The following is a 24,790-nucleotide window of genomic DNA, read 5'->3' on the forward strand; positions in this document are numbered from 1 at the left end:
AATGGGAAATGTACTGCCACATCCATTAATACTAGCATGAGGGAAATATGCTAAAGTTTACATTGGGGGCATTTATGCATTGATATGGCATTTACACTTACATCCAGTGTGTCGAACTTGAGGATGAGATCGAACTCCACCTGGCAAGGGGAACAGAACTCTGTGATGGGAGTCCAGTGCATATCCAGGCTGTGGCCGCGGTTGTGCTCGTGTATCAGGTAGTTGACAAATTCGGAGAAGGTAGGCCATCGTGGGCTGTGTGTGCTGCGATCCCTCATGGGTCTGCCTTCCTACACCAACATTCACCTATTACTTGAGTGTGTGCAGCAACACAGAATCATAGCATGTAACAAGTTCTCGAGGTTACTGCTTTTATCATATGAGGATAATTTATAATTGTTTCTATACTGGTTTTCAAATTGGATACAGATATTACATCTTAGTTATTGAATTTATACATTAATTTTAAAATATTATTGAAAGTCCCTCTTTAAGACCATGTGTGAATGCTCTAAAACAGGAGTTCCCAAATTTTTTAAAACTGCGTCTTCCGTAATGATCTTCGAAAATTAATCTGTTGCCATGCACTAACTGGTCAAAGAAGCAAATCTTATTCTTACTGTTATCGAATTGTTGTTTCACAGTGGAAGATCGCAGATGACTTGTCTTTCGACCTAGTGTTGTTCTTTTGGGTTTTTTTAATGACCTTGTGCCATCTTCAGAAATTAATGGCTTAAGTTTAATGACTTAAATTTGAAAAATAAAATGTTTTGAATGAAGTGTAATACATTTATACTGCACTGAAAACTGACAAGTAAGTGTAATTAAAATTTGATTTTCGAAAATTACAATTTTCATTTCAAGAAATACAAAACATTAAAAATAACTGACCTTGAGTTTTCCCTATAAAAGCAATGTACTGACCTTGAACTTATAGGCCTATTATATATATATATATATATATATATATATATATATATATAAAAAACTGTGAACAACAACGCTGATATTTATGTTGAGAAAGATTGGGAAATATAATTAATACATACTATTATATTTGACCACATATTAGTTTTATTATAAGGTAAAAAATAAGCTTTGAAGTTGTTTTAAATTTTAAATTACAATCAAGAGTTTAAAAAACACTTCTAAGAATCGTTCTAGTCTAAATACAATATAACAATTGTTTAGAAAGGTCATATTGATGTTTTAAAATAAGAGTAGTCTAAATGTAAACCAATGACAATCTGAACCTTGATGTCTCACTAAGGTCAGTAACTAGGACTAGCCAAGAGACTGATTCACTAGTGATGTTAATTCTCCCGTCAATGATAATACCAGGACTGGCTGTCAGATCTTGCTATAGACTGTTGTTCCAGTAAGGGGTATATGTTTTATCTTGTATGTAGTTAAAACTCTGAATTCATTTGAATGCTCTATGAATTCACAGAATGGCTTTTCAGTGTGTAAAAGCACCACTTAAAATCAGTGGAATGGAACAGATTGGTTTTGAGGGATGTTTTTAAGTAAGGATGTGATTGTTTTGTTGGTGTTTCTTGAAAGTAAAGAATAGGAGGAGCAGATGGTTCTCCAATATATAAGTTAAAACTGAAGAGTCTGTGATAACGTCAGCGGAATATCGCACACTGTACAAGTAGAGGTAAGATAGTATTTCAGTAATCAGTACTTTGTAACGGTTACTTTTCTCCAGTATCTGTAACGATTACTGAGAGCCAAAAATACTGATGACAGATACTCTGTATCTAATACTCTGTGTGGTTACAATATACAAATATTTTTTTCTCGTACTGATTACTTTACTAGTTCTGAAGCACTCATATCCTTACTGATACCGAATACTGAAATACTGACTTGAGGCTGACAAATACAATATAAATACAGTACTGCGACCGTAAAGCCTCAACTGGAAAATATTGCTAGTTCACAATGTAAATCACTCATCAACCCCGGTTTTAGTGTGATATTCTTGAATCAGTTATTGAGTAATACATGTATTGTATAAAGAAAACTAAACAGTTTATATAATACATTGAGTTAAAAGTGTTTAATTATGTAAACTATTATTAGATATTTTATGTTTTTACTTCAAATGAGAGCTTATTTAATTTTTTCATGATACAAAAATGTGTTAGTGTACCAAAAATGCATCAAAGAAAATTAAAATTACTTATAAAATAGAATTTTATTTTCATAACCTTAAGGAATACCCAATGTAACAGTATCTTTTCATATTAAAAAGGGATGGAAATTTATAATAACAGAGTCGGACCTTGTCGATCTTGTTGCGGAACTGGATGATGATGCGCTGACCCAACTTGGAGTGGTGGGTGTTGGGCAAGGCATACTGTATCTTGTCACGGTATGCCGACAACAGTCGCTCCAGCGGGTGGCGCACAATCAAGAAGGCGATGGAATCGTTGAGCGCAACATTCAGCTCTTCGACACTCGGCCGTGCGTACTTCTTTCTCGCCAACTGCAGCGGGACCATATTGTTGTTTTTGAGGAACTCTGGTGTGTAGCCTGCAATCACAAGGAAAGATGCATAGTACTGTGTTCTGGCTAGTGCAGCTGTGTGCATTCAGATACACACAGGAACTCATTGTCAAGCATAGCTGACCACTAGGTTGCAAAGTGGTAACGTAACAAGAAAATCTGACAATGCATGGTGACGTAATAATAACGTCAATTTAAAAGGACTTACAACTACTACGTGACGATATTACATATGTTTGTTGAACATAAAATCCTGTTTAAACTACAAAGGTCGTTCAATAAGTCATTAGAAATCCAAGATGAAGCAATAATAGCATCGAAGCAGGTTTGTTATCGGTTAGCGTTATCTCTTATTAGACTCCGATCAGAGTTTCAGCTAACCTATATCCTTCTTGTGGTTTCATTTTAATAGTCCATTGAAGCAGCAAAAATGTTTTTATTGGAAATTGGAAAAAGAGGCTTTCGAGAGGCGTTTGAACAGTTCCATTTCAAAGACTTCAAAAGAAGATCAAAGCTGGTTGGATGAAGTTCGAGGTGCATCTGTTCCTGGGTTTGCAACTGTGCACAATTGGGTAAATTAGTTTAAACGTGATCTTATATCCACAGAAGATAAACAATGGAAGTGAATAACCTTGAAATGGTCAACAAAATCCATGATTTGATATTGAGTGATTGATGATTCAAATTGCCGCGAAATAGTTGAAGACACAGTGGTATTCGAAAGGGACAGTGTGTTTGCACAATCAAATCTCGACAAGACAAGTGCCGAGTTTGCTTTCAGTAGGAGAATAAACGCAACCGTGTAATCGACTCTGAGGCTGTTTTGGAACTTTTCCGTTTAGTCCTGATAAGTTTCTGCAGCGGTACACAACTGTGGAAGAAAGATGGACACATCCATATTACACTTTAGAGACAAAATGAACAATCAAAACAGTGGGGTTTAAAGGCGAACGGGCTCCAAAGAAAGGAAAGACGGTAAAATCGGCTGGCAAATCGATAGCAACGGTATTTTGAGACACACGGCGATAGATTACATAACATATTAATTGGTTACCTGGAAAAATAAGAAAAAATAAAACGATGCAACAGAGTATTGAAGGGCCCGACGGAACACAACGGAAGACGGACGGACGCCCTTTTATCCCCAAGATCAGGAGTTTATCCTTGGACCAAGAGGAACCTATATACTGAGTTTCCCTATACTTCAAGTTTCTAGGACATTTCTATCAAGAGTACATACGTGGAGACGGACGGACAAAAGCAAGATTTTAGAAGGTTCGTTTTGGAGCAACAAAATTGCTCCGGTTCAAGAAAAATTGGAATGGCAGTTGATTAAAACCTCAAATAGTTGAATAATCACTTGCTAGATAAGAAAGAATGTCGGACTACAGAGAGGCGGAGTCACCTCATTGACTTGTGTGTTCCTTTGTTTGATGATGAAGAATAGTGGAGAAGTACAAAGGGTTAAAACACTGAATGTCCCACATTGGATTCTATTCTCTGTTATTTGTAGGTGTCTCTTGCTATTATGAGAACCAAAGAAGGTTTGTTTTTGATGCTGCAATTTATTGATGCTAAAATAATGCAATATAGCTTCAATAATAGCAATAAAAGTGCCTGCTTAGTGTTTGAGAAGAAAGCCTTAAAAATGTAATCTAAATGTATTTTACGTTTCAATTTGTCTCGTCTCAATTTCAGACTCAAATCGTCAGTGCCTTGCAGCATGCTCACTACTCTGAACAGTCTGAGGAGTAAACTTGAAAAGATAAGTTATACTGAGGCTGTGTACCTGCTAGGATGTTGAAGTTGTACATCCAGGAGGATGATGCCGCCTTGAAGACGTTGCACCAGATGAGGTGGTGCTGCTTGTTGATGAGGAACTCCCAGGCGTTGGGTCGGTGCAGTGAGTCGTTGCCCGGAACGTCCAGGCCGAAGCGAGAACACGCCTCCTTGAGTGTGCGGCGACGCCAGGCCATCCGCGCCTCCATCACACGCTCACTGTACCATGTCGTGTTCTTAGCTTCCGTCACCTGCAACTGTTCAGGGGCCCAGTCAGCAATATACAGTATCAGAAGTATACAGGAAAAACCGAACAAGTTGCAATAAACAATATTCCAAGCGAAGTATGAGGAATTTGAAGAAGAGTTTTGGTACATCTTATAAATAAGGCCCAAAAAACGGTTAAACATAAGGACATATTTTACAATATGTACATGAAAGACGAATGGAGGGTGTGACATGTTATTTAACGTAGTTATGGTAGAAAGGTCGATTCAATTTGAATGTTGAGTTTAGCTCCAGTTCACCTTCCTTTCATTCCAGCGTCTGGTATCTGACGTTGTCTCAGACTTGACTCCTGGAATCTGGAGTCACGTTTGTCTGAATAAATCGGAAGAAAGTCAGCGACGAAGACGCTCACAACGAACCTTTACATCGTTTCGACATCAGAGACACCTAAAATTGGGTGAAGTGGCTGTCTTTTCAGGTACAAAATTTAGTGCATTACGATGTGATAGACACGATCTCTAAGCACTCAATTTGTAGTGCAGATATTTTTTCACACATTATCTTGCCTCGGTGATCTATTAAAAAAAAGATAGTAAAGAATCATAATAAAATTTTGTTACTTTTTGCATTATTTCTTCCTTCTGACAAGGACGTAGCCATCAGCGTGAGGGTCTAAGGGGTACGGACCTTTTTTCAATTACTTTTTTTGCAAATGATTATCATTATTTAAATAATTCAGTATTACTGGCATGCACTTCTGAAAAATCATTCTCAACATTGAAACGCGGCAATAACGTTTTAAAGAACAAAACGGGGAATGAGCGGTTTGACTGCACTTGCTTTACTTTCTGTCCACTATAGGAAAATATCAGTCGTCTTGACTCCCCAATTTTTTTTTGGCTACGTCCTTGCCTCCATAATAGATCGTAGTATTTTCTTTTTGCAAAGTGAAGTTGTCAGTGGACCTGGTAGTGATATTAGGTTGACGTCCTTATGGCAAAACCATTGACCGTCGTGTGATTTCCTAGGACCTAGAATATTGATGCGGTCACTCGCGTCTTACTGTTTGGCGCTGCAGTGGACCGCATATGAACCGGCCTGTCATACGTCACGGCAGTGACGTCACTCTGACACACTTCGACAACACCTTTTCTGTTCAATAATGTCGTCTGGTGATTTATGGTTTTGTGAAGCTGGAAATTACCTCCACAATACCTTAAGGAGGTTAAAGGGCACAGTCAAACCCATGTTACTTGCTCACTATTACAGTAAGTGTAGAAAAATAACTGACCTTGAGTTTTCCCTATAATAGCAATGTGTTTTCCCTATAATAACCTTGAATTTTTCACCATAAAAGCAATGTTAAACCTCTGCAGATTTAGATCGCAGCGTTATGGGAAATGTCTAATTTTAACGCTTTTAACCTGTTTTGTAAACTTTATACTTTGCGCATGACTTGAACTATAAACTACATCATGAAGTTTTACGCCCTTATTTTGGGACAAGAGTTATGTGAGATGTCTCATTTTAGAGATGCAATGAATATGCATTGAAAACATTTTAGTTTTTTTTATATTTTATGGGTTATTCAGAAAAAAATATTAAACCGTGTTGCATTTTGTAGTTTTAATATTCAAAAGTATACACTTTACATAAAAAAGGTAAAAACTCAAGATCAGTACATTGTTTTATGGGAAAGATCAAGGTCATTTTGCTAAAGCCGGTTCTTAAATAGGAGAAATCAAGTCATTCTCAAATTAATGGCATTTCATATGGGGATGAAAAATCACTTATTAATACTGCCCCGGATTCATTTTCTGAAACAAAACCATACTTGATATAGGAACGTGTGTGGAAAGGATATCCTTTTGTGGTATTAAACTGTAACATTGTCTCGCGTGGGCATGACAGGCTTCTGTACTGGACCCATTGTGTGGTCTTTGTTGTGTCAAACAGGGATTGTCCGCGACAAACACTGTTTTAGCCGCTGAACTCTGCTACGTACATTTTCAGTTATACGTGTGTGGGAAGTATATCCTTTTGTGGTATTAAACTGTAACATTGTCTCGCGTGGGCACGACAGGCCTCTGTACTGGACCCATTGTGTGGTCTTTGTTGTGTCAAACAGGGATTGTCCGCGACAAACACTGTTTTAGCCGCTGAACTCTGCTACGTACATTTTCAGTTATACGTGTGTGGGAAGTATATCCTTTTGTGGTATTAAACTGTAACATTGTCTCGCGTGGGCATGACAGGCCTTCTGTACTGGACCCATTGTGTGGTCTTTGTTGTGTCAAACAGGGATTGTCCGCGACAAACACTGTTTTAGCCGCTGAACTCTGCTACGTACATTTTCAGTTATACGTGTGTGGGAAGTATATCCTTTTGTGGTATTAAACTGTAACATTGTCTCGCGTGGGCACGACAGGCTTCTGTACTGGACCCATTGTGTGGTCTTTGTTGTGTCAAACAGGGATTGTCCGCGACAAACACTGTTTTAGCCGCTGAACTCTGCTACGTACATTTTCAGTTATACGTGTGTGGGAAGTATATCCTTTTGTGGTATTAAACTGTAACATTGTCTCGCGTGGGCACGACAGGCCTCTGTACTGGACCCATTGTGTGGTCTTTGTTGTGTCAAACAGGGATTGTCCGCGACAAACACTGTTTTAGCCGCTGAACTCTGCTACGTACATTTTCAGTTATACGAGTGCATGTGTGATTTTGCGAGTTACACACACGTTTATACGATCTCATCTTTCAATAACGGTACAGTTAGAAATGTTCGGTTCTCGAATTAGGGTTAGTTTTTCGGATGAGGGCTGAAAATTATGAAGAACGTGTGAATTAATGTGAATATAAATTTTAACATGTGATTCTTACATGCAGACCTTTAGCTAATTCGAAATAAAGAATGACGTCGTTTGGGACATTTTTGCGTAACACACGGATATGACAGATCGGCGTCATATCGATTATGGGACACAGAGTGAACAACATTACATGTCCAGCAAAACTTGTCCATTAGTTTGACAAATCTATGAAATTAACTGATTTGCTCTTGTAAGTGAATTAATAGTCAAATAGTTAATTTTTACTTAATAGTTAAATAGTTACATTTTACTACCGCAAGTTTTTAAGTTGATAATAATTATCGACTGTAAATATATAAATAATTATGTTAGTTTAAGTTGTGCTAGCCAAAGGTATTTAATATTATGGCTAGTAATTGCAGGCAAATGTCGATATTAGTTTAATTGTGAACTAAAGGAGGAATAAATTATTTCTTATTCTTATTTATTAATTATGCATAATCAAGTAATTACACGATTGTACCTAGTTAAATGCGTGATCAGATTCACTACCCCAACGACCTGTTTTTCCAGTTGTCACTACTATAACAATAATCGAATTCCGATTAGAAACAGTGTAGCGATCTATTTCACATACCGTTGAGTTGATTGCAACGTTTTCATATTCGTTGGTAATAATTTTGTAGTACTTCATCACATAATAAATATAACAAAAAATAATACATGGACTGGTTTGGAAAATAAATGTCCTACTAAAACAACAAATCAGATCTGTAGCGTCCAGGATAAGATCGCAAAATGGCGGGAAATGATGATAGCGTGGCGATTATTGTCTACAACGTCGATAGGAGTGTGTATAACAATACCGCCGGAATACCGTCACAATGACACACGATAATCATGAAATTATACTTAGTATGAAAAATCCAAGAAGGATCTGAGATAAATGTGAAACAAAAAGAAATGCAAGATCTTCTACAAGTGTAGTTGCCAATAATGTGAACCTCGGTAAAAGAAGGAGAGAAAGAGAAGATATTTATGCTGATGTCGTCCTCAAGCATCTCAGAATGGAAGTTCTCGCCAGAAATGTTTGCCAGGCACCAAAGTAAAGTCTCGGACGATGTTTGCCAGAGTAAAGCAAGAAATGTGAACCTTGGTAAAAGCCAGAGAAAGAGACGATATTTAGGCTGATGTCGTCCTCAAGCATCTCAGAATGGAAGTTCTCGCCAGAAATGTTTGTCAGGCACCAAAGTAAAGTCTCGGACGGTGTTTGCCAGAGTAAAGCAAGAAATGTGAACCTTGGTAAAAGCCAGAGAAAGAGACGATATTTAGGCTGCTGTCGTCCTCAAGCATCTCAGAATGGAAGTCCACTCCAGAAATGTTTGTCAGGCACCAAAGTAAAGAGTCCCGGACGGTGTTTGGCAGAGTAAAGCAAGAAATGTGAACCTTGGTAAAAGCCAGAGAAAGAGACGATATTTAGGCTGCTGTCGTCCTCAAGCATCTCAGTATGGAAGTCCACTCCAGAAATGTTTGTCAGGCACCCAAGTAAAGAGTCTCCCGGACGGTGTTTGGCAGGGAAAGCAAGAAATGAGAACCTTGGTAAAAGCCAGAGAAAGAGACGATATTTAGGCTGCTGTCGTCCTCAAGCATCTCAGAATGGAAGTCCACTCCAGAAATGTTTGTCAGGCACCCAAGTAAAAGTCTCGGACGGTGTTTGGCCAGAGTAAAGCAAGAAATGTGAACCTTGGTAAAAAACCAGAGAAAGAGACGATATTTAGGCTGCTGTCGTCCTCAAGCATCTCAGTATGGAAGTCCACTCAGAAATGTTTGTCAGGTACCAAGTAAAGAGTCCCGGACGGTGTTTGGGAGAGTAAAGCAAGAAATGAGAACCTTGGTAAAAGCCAGAGAAAGAGACGATATTTAGGCTGCTGTCGTCCTCAAGCATCTCAGAATGGAAGTCCACTCCAGAAATGTTTGTCAGGCACCAAAGTAAAGTCTCGGACGATGTTTGGCAGAGTAAAGCAAGAAATGAGAACCTTGGTAAAAAGCCAGAGAAAGAGACGATATTTAGGCTGCTGTCGTCCTCAAGCATCTCAGAATGGAAGTCCACTCCAGAAATGTTTGTCAGGCACCCAAGTAAAGTCTCGGACGATGTTTGGCAGAGTAAAGCAAGAAATGAGAACCTTGGTAAAAGCCAGAGAAAGAGACGATATTTAGGCTGCTGTCGTCCTCAAGCATCTCAGAATGGAAGTCCACTCCAGAAATGTTTGTCAGGCACCCAAGTAAAGAGTCCCGGACGGTGTTTGGGAGAGTAAAGCAAGAAATGAGAACCTTGGTAAAAGCCAGAGAAAGAGACGATATTTAGGCTGCTGTCGTCCTCAAGCATCTCAGAATGGAAGTCCACTCCAGAAATGTTTGTCAGGCACCCAAGTAAAGTCTCGGACGATGTTTGGCAGGGAAAGCAAGAAATGTGAACCTCGGTAAAAGCTAGAGAGGGAGAGGGAGAAAGGATCTAAAATGATGTCTCCGGCACAAACCTTTTACAGTGTTAAACGGAGAGTAATTCTATCTCACCGTATGAAAGTTTTATCTAAGTATATCTTGTGACTTTTGTTTGTTGAAACAGTTTTAAAATAATAATGGACCATTTCTATTTATTTGTAATTAATACTTGATATATTCTTACAATTTTGCATTGTACGTATATTTCAAGAACAATTAGAAATACCAGACAATCTAAAACAATACTTTCACAGGATTCTATACCAAATTTATTTTTAATACTTCATGTTATATGTATATAATTTAAAATTACAGTGTCATTGTTATACTCGTGAAGAAATAGTATAATTATTATTATCATCCAGAGTTATGAGTTGCTATCGCACATTTTCTCAAATGAAATGGGTGATAACGATCTCTCCATGTAAGACGTTTGGAATTGTTCTTTGGGTGAAAATTAGGAAAACATGTTGCAATGAATATATGACGAGTATATTCCATCATAAGTCGTCAGTACTAATAAAGTCATACCTTCGGACTCGCTAGGGCATAACACTGTAAGTCTTTAACTTACCCATGGTAACAAAAACGTTGCCACTGGTTTCAAGTGAAACCAATGTTTAGAGATTTTTAAAGGTTAATCATTAAAGACAATGTATTTTGTGCCAATTACTAGTTTTTGAAGGAGAGTAATTAATTTGTATATCCTCTATTACTTTTATGTCTTACCCAAACCACCCCCCCCCCCCCCCACCCCCCCCCCCCCCCACCCCCCCCCCCCCCCACCCCCCCCCCCCCCCACCCCCCCCCCCCCCCACCCCCCCCCCCCCCCACATCAAGTATCCTCTATGGTACTGGCGTTTGCAGGAGATCTGGTTGAGGGGATTTACAGAATTATTCATCTGCTCCTAGCCAAAAAATCGAATGATATCAATTCTATGTCAATATGGGTTATCAGGAAATACTCTAAGCACGCTGTAAAGCATACATTGCCAAAGTTGTGCATTTCAATCATGAGTTTCCTCACACTGCTATAAAATTTTAGAGCAACTCTAATTAAAAAAAAAAAAATACGATTCTACACTTATTAACAATTATCGCCCAGTTTTGATTTTGTCAGTTCTGAGCAAAACTTTAGAAAAACATCATTTACAAGGATGCTGCAATTTATAAAAATAACTAATTTGCTCTCAAGACACCAATTCAGGGTCTAAACAGGAAACACTTACGATAGAAGCAATTGTGAGTGTTGTTGATATGATTTTAGAGGGATTGGAAGGTCGTAATCATACTTTGAGTGTATTTATTGACTTATCAAAAGCCTTCGATTGTTTTGAAGGTCACACGCTACTTGACAAGTTGGAATCCCGTGGCATTCGCGTCTTGTCTCTCTTGTGGCGTAGTTCATATCTAAGTCACATAATCCAAGTTGTCCAAATTTCAATAAACTGAATGAAAACGAGTTATGGAGACCCTCAAGGAACGAGTTATAGTCCGATACTTTTCCTTATCTATATACACGGTATAAAAGCATCATTATTGCACAAAAGATTTGTATGCTAATGTAGTAAAGTATGCTAATGATACGATTCTCCGCTTTAAATGAATTTCAAAATAAGTTTTAGAACAAAACTCCGTTGTTGCATTAAACAGTGATGTGCATATTTTCACAGCCTCAGTCTGAAAACAAATTCTTGAAAATATAACGTTTCGAATTTTGCTTTGCATACGGTAGACTTGCGATAATGTTGGCGGACAGTATACCTTAGAAAGTCTACTCCACTAAATTCTTTGGATCAAGGTTTGACATGGGATGTTAAGATTTGGCCACGTTCGCTCCAAATTAACCTCAGGTATTTATGTTTCGAGGTCCCTAGCCAAATATTGTCCGATTTAGGTTATGATGACGGCTTATTATGTATTACTTACGGATCATTAAGTAAAATTGGCAATGAAAGGTACAGAACACTTATTAAAATTTATACCTAAATGAGTGTTCGATGTGATAGCAGTATATTTTAAATTTTAGAATAGTAATGTTTGCTATACATGATTGAATTTTGTCTATGCTCTGTTGATTATTGTATTGCGGGATTTGAATTTTGTACTAATATTGGTCCTCTCTGCAGTTGTGAAAGCTGTGGCGGCAGCTGCGGTCGACAGCAACCGCTACCGCTGTTATGGATTGGACACATATAGCAACTGTTGCTGTTGTCGTTCAATTTGCGGATGTCAGTGCTGCCAACTTACGTATAGCCTGTGTAGAGGCAGGCAGCAAAACGGTGCGATCATGCTTTATCTTGCTTATAACGTTTTAAAGGCAATCAGCTCAAGAGAAGGCGATGGAAAGTTAATTTTTCAGGTATTATTAAACCTGAAAGTCACAATAAAATTAAAGAAATCAAGCAGTGCGGTCGTACGGAGTCGAGAGGAAGGTTCAATGTTGGCAATCATGCAACAGCACTCCTAACCGCTCTAGCGTGGGTCTGTAACAACCGGGTTTATTGAAGATTGCCACGGCAAAAGAATTGTCCAAACCGATGCTGCTGTGTATGAAATGTGTATGGAGTAACGATTACGATCTATGAGCGATCACGTGATGTACATAAGTGAATAATGATGTCTTAGGTGATTCTGTGTATATCCGAAAAAAAAACGCAAAATAAAAGTTTCAGCCCAATATGTTAACGTTTAGAATACGTTTGCTATACGAATATATTCTACTAGATATAATTTTTCAGAATCTGTATAAATATTTTTTGAATCTTGCGTTGGATTTTGAGTGTTTAAAGGCCACCAACAAAACAAATTGATTAAATAATGCAACGTACGCAACATTTCTTAACTAAATGTTATTTCGACATTGCTCTGTGTAAGTAGGTTTGCTGCAATCCCAACATTTCCGTGCCTCATCACTCAACTAATTTTTTTTAATAACACGAAAAAAACCAAGAGTAGTAAGTTTGATTATCGTACTAGCACCAACTGCAACCAGAATATAAACTTAATTTAGAATCTTTTAATTTGACAAAATAAAATACTAAACACTACTGGAAATAATTTTTTGTCGGGGAAACTACCGTTTGGAATTACTGTTCCAGAACGATGCGTTGTTCCTCAGATTAATATTTGGGTAAAGAGACAAGAAAGATCCAACACAACGTTGAGGTATTGAATGAAGAAATAACTTATCTAAGATATAACCTTAAGTATCAATCTACCAGCTATAATTAAACTGGATATATATATATATATATATATATATATATATATATATATATATATAAAATGAATTTTTGTCTTTATGTCCTTTATAGACTCTTTCTAGAAACTATTTGACAGATCATTATGAAAATTTGTATGTATATATATATATATATATATATATATATATATATATATATATATATATATATATGTATTTTTTCAAGTAGAAGGTTTATATGCTATGCCCATTGACGTAACTCACCATCAACCGGCCCTGAGTGGTATATTACATAGCCAAACACTATTTGATGGCGCTAAGTTTTTATGTATATTTGTCTTTAAAATACATTTCTGGTTGAACTTAAACCAACCTTTTGACTGTTAGACCACTATATAATACAGTACATGCACGTGTACAATGGCTATAATCATACACGTTTGGCAGATTTTCTTGATCGTGGCAACAACGTAAACTCTACTTCGGCGTTGGAAATATAATTCATTTGAACCAGAAGTGCTCATACACGGGCAAACCTTACGAAAAGCGTGCGAAGCCGCGGGAAACAGCTAATATATTATAAAACAATGTTATTAAATAGTATTATTTTTATTGAATGGGCCACACAAGAATAATAATAATAATACTTTTATTGTGTCAACAATTATAAAAATTGCATACAATCGTCAAATTAAATTATTTAGAAATATGTATATCTATTTTAAATTGACCCCATTCATACCCGTCCATACACAGTCCACACTCATTCCTAATACTTACAGCCATACGTTTTAAAATCTTCTAAATTTTACCACCAGAAATAGAGGATGATCCAATTACTTTAAATTCCATCCCAGCGGCTCATCATAAACTCTTCCACTGAGTAAAACATCCTCGACACCAAAAAGTGTCTCAATCGAGCTTTAATTTTTGTTGGTTCATTCAAATTTTTTATTTCATCAGGGAGCTTGTTGATCAGCTTAACACTAACCTCGGATGGCAAACGTTTGAATGCGGCTGTTCTGTGCGGATGTAACCGAAGGTTGTCCCTGCCTCTTGTCCCGTATTGATGGACGTCCCTGAATAACGGTTAACTTGTGGAAAACGTAATACAATCATAAAGTACTTGTGTATAAAAATATTTATGAACATTCCGTGAAGATATTGATATGTGTAAATTACTTAAAGAGTTAAGAGCGGGACGGTGTGCTTTATTTCCCTTCATGTGTATGTTTTCTGCAGTTACTCAAGCCATCGATTTTAATCACCTTTTGTTTTCAATTAACCGAGCCTCATAAACGTGATAGCGAAGTGGATGAAGTGTATTCCAAGCAAACAATCCCCTGCCACGCTAATGAGAACCGCGCCGGTTGTATCGGGAGCGGGCTAAATAAATAATTGACTTTCGACAAAGTTCTGGACACTGCGAGTCGGGGACGGGCTGTTCAATAATTCCGCCAGACGTTTTGGCCACAACCAATTTCCTGATGTCTACCTCGAGACGGTGCAATCGATATTGTTGAAGAATACTTTTTTAAATTTAAATTCATAGGTCTTTGAGATACCTTTCCAAGAATTCCATAGGTCTTTGAAAACAGAAATTCCGAAAACATTGATCAGTCCACAAGGAATTACAAGTATTTAAAGGTAGGTACCTATTAATATACATTAGCAAATTTGTAATCAACCCCAAATGAAAACGGCTGAGGCTACGTGAAATATAACCGCAGGGAGCGGCATTTTTTATTCACTCATGTATGACTTAAAGTATATTGTATTTTTAAATGAAATATAATTTAATAAAATTATATGTTTTAAATAACTTTTTTTAGTGAAACTACTTTTTGCCTGGTCGTGCTATCAAAATCCACATCATCATCTCTGTTTTTGACAGTTTTTCTTTTGGCTTAATTTTAATTAGCATAATTCCGCTTCAAATTCCTTCCAATCCTAGTAAAGCGATAAAAATATTTTATGACTGCGATCTAAATGATCTAAAAAGGAACATCATTCCGAAATCCGACTGTACGTACTAGCTAAAGGTCATTGCCCTTGGTGCATGAAACCCATGCACTTCCTTTGTTTCATGCATTCCTTTGAATTGTGCTGAATTTCAGTATGAAAACAGGAATACGAAATACGTTCTTTGAAAACGAATACCGAGGTGCGAAAATCGGATGAGGGGGGTTTTGTTTGTACTACCTATGAACTGAAATAATAAAATAATGGATTTATTAATTTTCCAAGAGAGATTCTTTTGGACATGTGTGTGGGAAATTATGACAATTTTATATATTGTCTATAAAACAAAACTCAAATTTGGCTCATTATCTTACTAGTGGTTCAACTAAGTTTTTTGATGATAAACAATAGTTATTGTGATATCTCTTTTCGCACAACATACTTGTACGTTGCTTATAAAATGTGTAATAATTTTTAAATATGTTTGAATCTTACGATATTACGAATGTTTCTAAATTAGAAATATAATTCTCCCTTTTACCAATTAACTTGTTACATAGTTCTAAAAAACTAAACAAACAACTAAAATTAATTTCTCGTACATTATACACAATATCCTGCGAATGTTTTGTTATTTGAACGATTTCTTAGAACATGTTGCAATATTAATAGATTTCAAGATTATATAGCATAAGATATTGAGTAATAATATTAACCAACACAAGACCTAAAAAGATCTTTCTTACGAATTTGAACGTCATATGTAAATTATGACTGCAACAAAAAAAACTTTGTTTGGCTTTAACTTTACTTTGTCTTTAAAATATAAGTGGAACTTCATAAGTACGTGCCACTCGTGTTAAAATAGGAGGAAGATTTAACAGGGATTCAGCAAACGAGAGGCCACAAAGTTTAATGCTCAGTTACTCCAGTTTTGTCCCTACATTTTCCTTTGGTTAGTTCTCAAAAATGGAAATGTCCACACCACCATTGCACGCTATTTATTTCCAACAGCGGCATATCAAAGTATGAAGCCAAAAAAGGCATTCAGCAAACAAGGTAACATAATTTATTATTAGTTATCACCAGTTTTGTCTCTAAATTTGTCTTGTTTAATGCAACAAAGAATGTGATAAAACCCTTCCAAGCAACAATTTGGAAGGAGGACCTGGTGATGTACACGCCGCTGAATTCCACTTACGGGTGTACCAGAAGTATGTGTACCAGGACATTGTGCCCTAGAACTGTGTGTTCCAGAACTATGTGTACCAGAAAATTGTGCAATAGAAGTATTATTTGTGTAACAAAAGTAAAAGGGCATAAAACTCAGCCAACCAGACAACAAAATAGACTAGCTATTTCCCGCGGCTTCGCACGCTTTTCGTAAGCTTTGCCCGTGTATGAACACTTCTGATTTAAGTGAATTATATTTCCAACGTCGATGCAGAATTTGCCTTGATGTCACGATCAAGAAAATTTATCAAAAGTGTATTGTACATGTAGGGTACATGTGTTTTATTATAAAGTGGTTTAACACTCAACCTTTAAGTTCAACAAGGAATATACGAGTATTTTGAAGACAAATATACATCATGACTTAGTGCCTTCAAATAGTGTTTGGCCATTTAATATAAGTAACTATCTCGTAATTGCAGTTTATAATGTGCAGGCGCTTTGAAAACTCCAAGTTTTGCAGCGCCGCCAGGTGGCGAGTTACATCAATAAGCATAGCATATAAACCTTCTGCGTGGAAAAATACTCATATAATCAAATTTTCATAATTATCGTTATATGAGTCACATAGTTTTACGATTCTATAAAGGACATACGGACAAACATTCATTTATATACATATTCCTTCTCAAATTAAACCTATTTATATTTTCGTTGGCATGCAATGGAACATTATTGATGTCTTTTAATCTATAACAGTTTTCAATTTTATCCTGATTATGTTCCATGGAATGTACAGCGAGGGGCTTGTCATCTCCATGAACAATACTGTAACGGTGACCTGTCATTCTGATACGAAGCAATACGCAAGCGAATTAATCTCTTGATTGCAAATGACCGCTACAATCCAATCTTTCTAACAGTTTGATAGTTGCTCTTTCAAATGTATATAATAAAACGTTTAAAATTGCGAGTAATTTTTATTTGGTTAAAGCAACTTACTTTCCGAACGACCCTCGTACATAGAGTATCGTCGACAACAGTGTGTACCTAAAGTAAGATGGCAAAAGGCACTCAGCCAACTGGGCCACAGAGATTGATTGGTTGTTTCCTCCTGTTTTGTCTCTAAATTTCTGTTCTTAATTAATAAAAAGAAGATTAAAGTTCACACCGTTGGATTCTATTTATTGCCAACAGCATTGTGTAAAAAAGTAAGAACGCGAACTCAATTGAGCCTCAGAAGATATACTGTTTTTTTGTCCTCTTTTGTCTCTAAATTTGTATTTATAAATTAATAGAGAGAATATAAAAGTTCACACTATTGAATTCCGTTTATTGCCAACAGCATTGTGTACCAGAAGTTAGATGGCAAAATGCATTCAACCAATTGGGCCACAAAATATTTGACTGTTTATTTCCTCCTGTTTTCTCTCTAAATTTCTATTTTTAAATAAAAAAAAGATAGACAAAAGTTCACGCCGTTGAATTCCATTTATTGCCAACAGCATTGTGTACCAGAAGTTAGATGGCAAAATGCACTCAACCAATTGGGCCACAAAATATTTGACTGTTTATTTCCTCCTGTTTTCTCTCTAAATTTCTATTTTTAATTAAAAAAAGAAGACAAAAGTTCACGCCGTTGAATTCCGTTTATTGCCAACAGCATTGTGTACCAGAAGTTAGAAGGCAAAAGGCACTCAGCCAACTAGGCCACAGAGATTTATCGTTAAACCCTTCTGGGTTTATAAACATTTCCCTCTCTATATTTAAGAAAGAACAACGTTTTGTGTTAAAAAATATCCCTAGTGACATGGTGGTAGTAGATTGAATAGGTGGCTGTCATCTATAAATATGAAACTATAATGAATTATTAATCCTGAATACTAATTTTACTGCTATGCTATTTTTAACATGGCAAGGAATCTTGTTATTGCGAATTTTTGCCTTAAAACAGTATATCTTATTTTAAATCTTAATTCGCCATGCTGATAAATAATATAATGTATGTCTGAATGGTACATTGTCAGAACGAATGATTAGGTTAGGTAGGACGATTGTGATACAGTGTGTGCATTGTCTGTTCGCAATAAAGTTTTTTTTTATTATTATTATTAATAATAATTAAATAATTACCAATTCAATTTAACCAGTTCAATTTGGTTTAGATAAGCAGTTATTGTACACCTCAAACGTCATCTTCGTGAGATGTAAAAGAATTACAAGAAAGAAATCTGTGATGGGTCCCGAAATCATAAATATTTTTAGGTTTGCTCTATGATACAAAAGTGAAATATAAATACACAAGTGTTATAACGACGAGGTTTTTATGTAAATACAAATAAGAACGAGAATATAACCAATAATTAAGTTCAGTCTAACTTGGCAACTGAACTGGAGATTTAACTAAAGTTGGAATCAACTTAAAGTGAAATCTAACTTCAACTTTACACGGACGTAAATTAAACTAAATGTCATAGATTTTGATTCATCATTGAGATGATACAACTTCAATTAATGGATTCTAAATGTAAATCCAATAATGGGAACATTTAATGCAACGATAGGTTTACACTCACGTTTGTATTTCTGTGTGATTTCATATGAAAGCTCCAATGATTTGATTCTATTTCGAAGTTGATATTGGTTTTAATCCTCGACCTATTAAAGGATTAATTTTACTTGATATTGATTTCCGCGTAAATCAGGTCGAAAGTTTTCTTGTGTTTGTTATCGCAATATGGTAATTGTGTTTACCGTTTGTGTACTAAGTGTTATTTTCTGAAGACCTCTTTTGTAACACAATCTCGAAACATATTTTTAATGCTAATGGCCGTTGTAGCATAAATTAGGTTAATGCATCGCGAGACAATTACAATAATGGTGTTAAATGTATGTGAGATTTGTCTTCCTTGAATATAATTCAAAATAGGAACAAGGTAGTTTTTACGAAGATGAGACTAGACAATGGACTGGCCGGGGATGTGTCAATAACTGCAGGAACACTTGGAGAAAGCCGTTATGCAAACAACTTTACTGCTTTTAACCCACATTCCTAATAGTGCGGTGATCATTTTAAGTTAAGTACCAAGAAAGACTTTCTGAGTTCGTTTTAAATTAATGTTCGCACCTTCCATTGTACACGATATAAGAACCTTACTAAAGTTCGCGTATGCAGAAGTTCGCCGGAGCACTGAAGCATGTAATGCTCCAAAAGTATGACGTTGCCCAACTACGTCCCTCCCATTCACCATGGAGGTATTTGGTTAAATGTTTGAACCTATTTTGGCATCTTGAGTGAATGGTTTGTGGGTGCTGCTAAACCTGCATTTTTTCTGCAAATTTGAGCTTAAAAATTATGCTTTATGCATGCAATATTCTCATTCTTATGCTTCCTACCGAATATTGTAGTATAAATATTGGAGTATATTTAAAGTGCAATCATGTCTTTAATGTAAGCAAATAAACCTCATAGATCTACCTAAAAAAGAGCCCTAAAAAATACGAACTATAAACACGTGAAAAATGAAATTCCATTTACTGACAGACGCAAAGTATCGAGTCAATTTCTTAAGCACAATTCAATTGCATATTTTTAATGAGCATTGAGTACTTCTTATGCTTTTCTACTCCTTGCGCGATGTTTTCGCTTGACGCATTTCCATTGTATTACAACTACAAGGTTGTCCACTTAAAATTTGGTCTAGGATAGATCTGTAATTTGGGTGCTACAGTTATTTTAGTGTCATATCTGTATAGTCAGGCGATGGGAAATTTTTAAAAGTACGTCGTTGATTTGCATGAATATTGATAGTATATTTAATTTTTGTAGCTAAAGTTAACCTATTAAGTTTGAACAGAAATTGAAGAGAAAATGTAGGTTATTGTACGTGTAATGAGAAAATGTGCTTGTAAGAGACGTAGTTATAATTAAACTAGCAGTTACCCGCGGTTTCACGCGCCATTTTCTGCTGAAAAGCTGAGGATATTCTTGTTATAGGAATATTGTGTAAAAAAACCACTCCTGTGACAAGTGATGGTCACTGGAAGCTATTACAATATTCTGATGCATTTTTTTGAATAATTGGAATTTAAAGTTTAAAAAGGAGTGTTTTGAGGCAATAAAGTCGGAGAGTGAAACATCGCTTGTGAGAACCAATTAAATGGAACAAATGGCTCTTTAAAATTGCACGACATTTAGTAGAGTAGCACCAATGATTTCAGTAACACTTGAAATGCTTTAGAGAGTCGTAGTTTTTTTTATAAAAGCACTTGTAATATGATGGAGGTCTTAGATGATGTCAGCGAAATATACCGTCACACAATTTGAAAGAAAACTAATTTCGAGCATTCAAAATAAAATAAATGGTTTGAATTCGTCACTGCTACAGTAAAAGTTAGATAATGCTGACATCATAGCTATTTCCAGAACACTTCGGATCAGCTATTTAATGCACACTACAATAAAGTACAGATGGCATTTTGTTTATGGAAATACAACATTCTGGCACAAGTATTTAGGAATGAAAATATATCTGTTTTGTTCTTATATCTACGCAATAAATATGCCAAGTGTTGTCCAAGTCCGTTGACTAGAGTTGTATCTAAAATTGGTCTTCACAAACTTAAGCATTTATAATATTAATAGGCTTTGGTTATGTAAACTGCCAAAGAATGTTTTTTGCTTGGCACCTATGGAATGCCTATTTATAAAAGAAGGAAATAATAGATTTATTCCACCCTGACTTGTATGTATTCTTCTTTTTTTAACAGATTAAAATATTGTGTTCAGCATAGTGCAATGTTACATAGCACGTAAAGGTGTCATATTCTGTTTATAGAGCGAAAAACCCCTTATCTTCCTTATCAAGCAATATACTTGATCATCTCGTCGTGCTAATCTCTATCGTGACGCAGCGCGAACGAACGACGCCTTCATATTCATTCCTTTTCGATACGGTTGTGTAGCCATAGTGTCGCTTCTTCTGCAAGGCGTTTTAAATTGCGGAACACTGAGAAACAAAACAACTTTACTGTTGGTATAATCGGGAAACGATGTAGGAAAATGATAATTTTATTTCTTCCCCCGTTTCTATATAATATGATAATACAGCGTTACGCTTGGTTAGACTTTTATGTATAAAAAAAATGAAAGCTAAGAATCACGATTATCCAAATATAAAAAAATAGTGAAGTAAGTTAAACGTTTTTATAATTGGCTGAGCGTCAGCGAAGCCTATTCCTCGAAGGTCTCGAAAAACTGTATTTCTGTCCGCGCGCTTCCATGTTATCTCGAAAATGAATTGACTGTAGGACTTGAAATTTTGCGTGAAGCTTCATTTCTATCTAGGCATTGCTGAGTTCGTTGATGGTCCATGTGTGATAATTAGAGGTTATTAGAATAAGGTCCTACTACTTACTGATATAGCGTATCGGAAATCAAGGATTAGCCATTTTACACCAGAATTTCGGATTCGATATGTGAAAGAAGACCAGGCAGACTGAATAAAATTCACTTATTTCATTCTGTAAGAAATAGTTTAAGTAAATACTTTAGCCACATTACCTGTCGTTCACCTGTGAACTTTGGGGAATATCTTTTTTGTAAAAAAGCAGCAAAGAGCAACGTATAATATTTAATATTTAACGTGTTTACTCTATAATATATAATATGGTTCTCTATGGAGACAATATTATGCTAGCAATAAAAAGTTATTTGCTAAAAGAGGTATATACTTTATATTCTGCAGTCAATGGTGAAAATCTGTAAATTATGTTCTTGGATTACTTATAATCTATTAATTACTTTAAATACATGAATTTACAGCCCTCATGTCATTGAATAAAAGGTCTACAAAATAGCATAAATATGTTTTTTTTATTTCAAAGAAACAGCACAGTTGGAATTGATTTGATCAACCAGATGTTGATCTAATTGGAGTTTCACGTAACCTTTAGATGCCTCAAATGCTGTGTAACAACCGTTAGGGAGGGTGTAGGAGTTTGCGGGGGAGGGGGAGGATAGTATGGCCTGTGCTATTGCTACCTACAAAATATTATTAGAACTACAAGTAAAGCACACTCATTCTAAGATTAGTTTTACATTCTAAGAGAAGCCAAATGAAGTTTATTTAGCCCTTTTAGACAATAATTACGCCATTTTCCATTCTATCTTTTTGCATTATGTCAACAAACATTGGTTTGGATGTTCCATAAACGAAAATAATAATGCTTAGGTAACAGGTAACATAATATAGGAACAAGGGAGCTCGCAAACATATTGTACATTTATGGAAGAGTACCAAAATGGAAACACAAGGAAAAATGTAAAGCTTAGGGCTTTTTTTCTTTTTTTTTTAAAAAAAAAAAGAAGCCGATTCCCTTTTAACCCTTATTCTGCCCGTCCTCATGGGTCACTGGCCTGTGCGAGGACCTTATCAAACAAAATAAGGGGGAGAATCGATACAGTACAAGGTCGATGGTACTGATAAAAAGTGCAAGGGTCACAGACATAATTCGAACCTGCGCTATCTCTAATTCAGACTCAAAGTTAAACGTCTTAGACCGCTTGGCCGTCAGCACTTCCAAAAATCCTTAATACAAAAAAAAAATACTTTAGCAATAGAATTTGCAATTAAAGTAATAAGTAAGAAACGACATTGAAAGGATTTAATTTAAAGACTCTAAAACACAATAGAGGTGCAAAGGAGCTCATAAACATATTGCAAATTTATGGAAGAATTACCAAAATGTAAACATAAGTTAAAGCATGAAGCTAAGAGCATTAAAACATACTTTAACAATAAAATTTGCAATTTAAGTAATGAGTAAGAAACGACATTGAAAGGATTTAATTTAAAGACTCTAAAAATCTCAAATAATCCCAAAAGAGTGGTATAATATTTGATTGATTGATGAGGATAATACAGTAATCCAATTCTTGTCAGTAGATTATTCAATAAGTATTTTATTGACATGGTTGATGATCAAATCATGGCTTATCTTAAATTATCAAATGCTCAAAAGTTAGTTGTGAACAATGAATGACAGAATATTTGAGTGGATACGTTTAGAATTACACGAAAGGTACGTAGTAAATCTGAATTGAGGTTTAATGGAAGCGTGGCAGAGTGGTGGGGGTATTCAGCAACATATAGGTACAACAATAATTAATCATACTATAGTTTATTTAATAACAGAGGATCATCATCGTCTACTTCGAGCAAGTTGTGATTGGCTACTGGAGTTTAGACAAAAAAAGGGATAACAGTTGGATATGACCGTAATGTATACCATTCGAGGGTATACGTGGCGGAAGCCTATGTAAATCAACATAGCTTGACATTTTAGAAAAATAATATCGGTTATATTAACTTAAAAATGAACGACGTTTACATTGATTCATAACAAAAGATAGTTAACGTAGCTCAATAAAATTGGCGAAGCCGTCATTGAGAAATGAATGCGTTCGGATGATCCATTCTTTAAGCCCAGGAAAGCTTGATTTTGAGGATGTGGAGTTCTCTATCTAAGGGATAACCAAAGGCTGTGGGGTTTAAAGAAAATTGGGTGAATATGCAGAAAATATAGCATTCGAATTGATTCTTGAAACGTAGTTTTTCTCTTATTGTAACTTGGCAAATAAACTGTTATATTTTAAATAACATTTTGTGTGAAGTGTGACATTAGTAATTTACAGATTAGAACTCTGCGCAACCTATCTATGCTGTAATGTAAAATGTACTTCAGAATAATGCTGTGTTAACATGAACTAATTCTGGTTTCCTAAATACAGTATTTTAAATATGACACCTTTCATAATTTTTCCGAATCTTTTAACAGCTTAGTATACAGGGTGGCAATCAAGTATTAGTTCGACTTTACAACTTTTAAACGAAAAGACAAATAATAAGCTAGTTAGGATGACCCGGCCGGAGAAGGAAGACAATCTTTAATGATAGCCTATGATTGAGTTGTGCGTCATTTTAAAGGTCTAATTGAACTGAAAGCAGTGCCGCACACCTGACTTGATAAGGTTGATCCAGTCGGAAGAAACTGATGTTTAAAGTTTTAAACAAATGTTTATACTACTACTTATACCTACCTATTTTTAAACGTATTTCACTCAAGTAAGTATTGCCTTCAGCTTGTAACAGGTACAGTATTAGTTATTTCTTATGTACAATGTATTAAACATTTTTTGAACTTTAAAAAGGATTTTTCTTCGGACTGGATCAACCTTTTGAAGTTCGGTTTACGGTATTGTTTTCAGTTCAACTAAACCTTTAAAATTATGAAGAACTTAACATAGGCTGTCATTAAAAATTGTCTTCTTATCCCCGATGGGTCGTCCTCTAAAGGTGACATCAGATCATCATGTACACAGAAAAGTATCTTCCTATTACCAGTAATGGTATGCAAATTTGGTCGTTTAAAAGTCATAAAGTCGTCCTAAGACTTAATTTTCACCCTGTATAAAGCAGAATTGCTAATGATTCTTACGACGTGTATGCAATTCTTTCAATAGGGTGTGCCAACTATTGGCTCATAATCCCTTGCTTACCTCAACAGAAGTAAAAAAGCTCTGTAATTACAAGAACATTTACAACATGATGAG

At 35.8% G+C, this 24,790-nt stretch overlaps 2 protein-coding genes across 2 annotated transcripts in view; one reads left to right on the forward strand and one right to left on the reverse strand.

The window, feature by feature from the left end:
* The window catches only part of LOC124355183, a 180,928-nt gene that overhangs the window by 32,841 nt on the left and 123,297 nt on the right, over positions 1-24,790 (forward strand). The window lies entirely within an intron of this gene.
* The window catches only part of LOC124355184 (carbohydrate sulfotransferase 11-like), a 132,110-nt gene that overhangs the window by 20,539 nt on the left and 86,781 nt on the right, over positions 1-24,790 (reverse strand). The window contains exons 2-4 of the mRNA XM_046806189.1: positions 4,304-4,550; positions 2,291-2,541; positions 102-290 (exon numbers count right to left, since the gene is read on the reverse strand). Coding sequence (XP_046662145.1) covers positions 102-290; positions 2,291-2,541; positions 4,304-4,550 — 687 coding nt within the window. The remainder of the gene's footprint in view (positions 1-101; positions 291-2,290; positions 2,542-4,303; positions 4,551-24,790) is intronic.

Source organism: Homalodisca vitripennis, chromosome 2, assembly GCF_021130785.1.
Source record: "Homalodisca vitripennis isolate AUS2020 chromosome 2, UT_GWSS_2.1, whole genome shotgun sequence".
Classification (NCBI taxonomy): Eukaryota; Metazoa; Arthropoda; class Insecta; order Hemiptera; family Cicadellidae; genus Homalodisca; species Homalodisca vitripennis.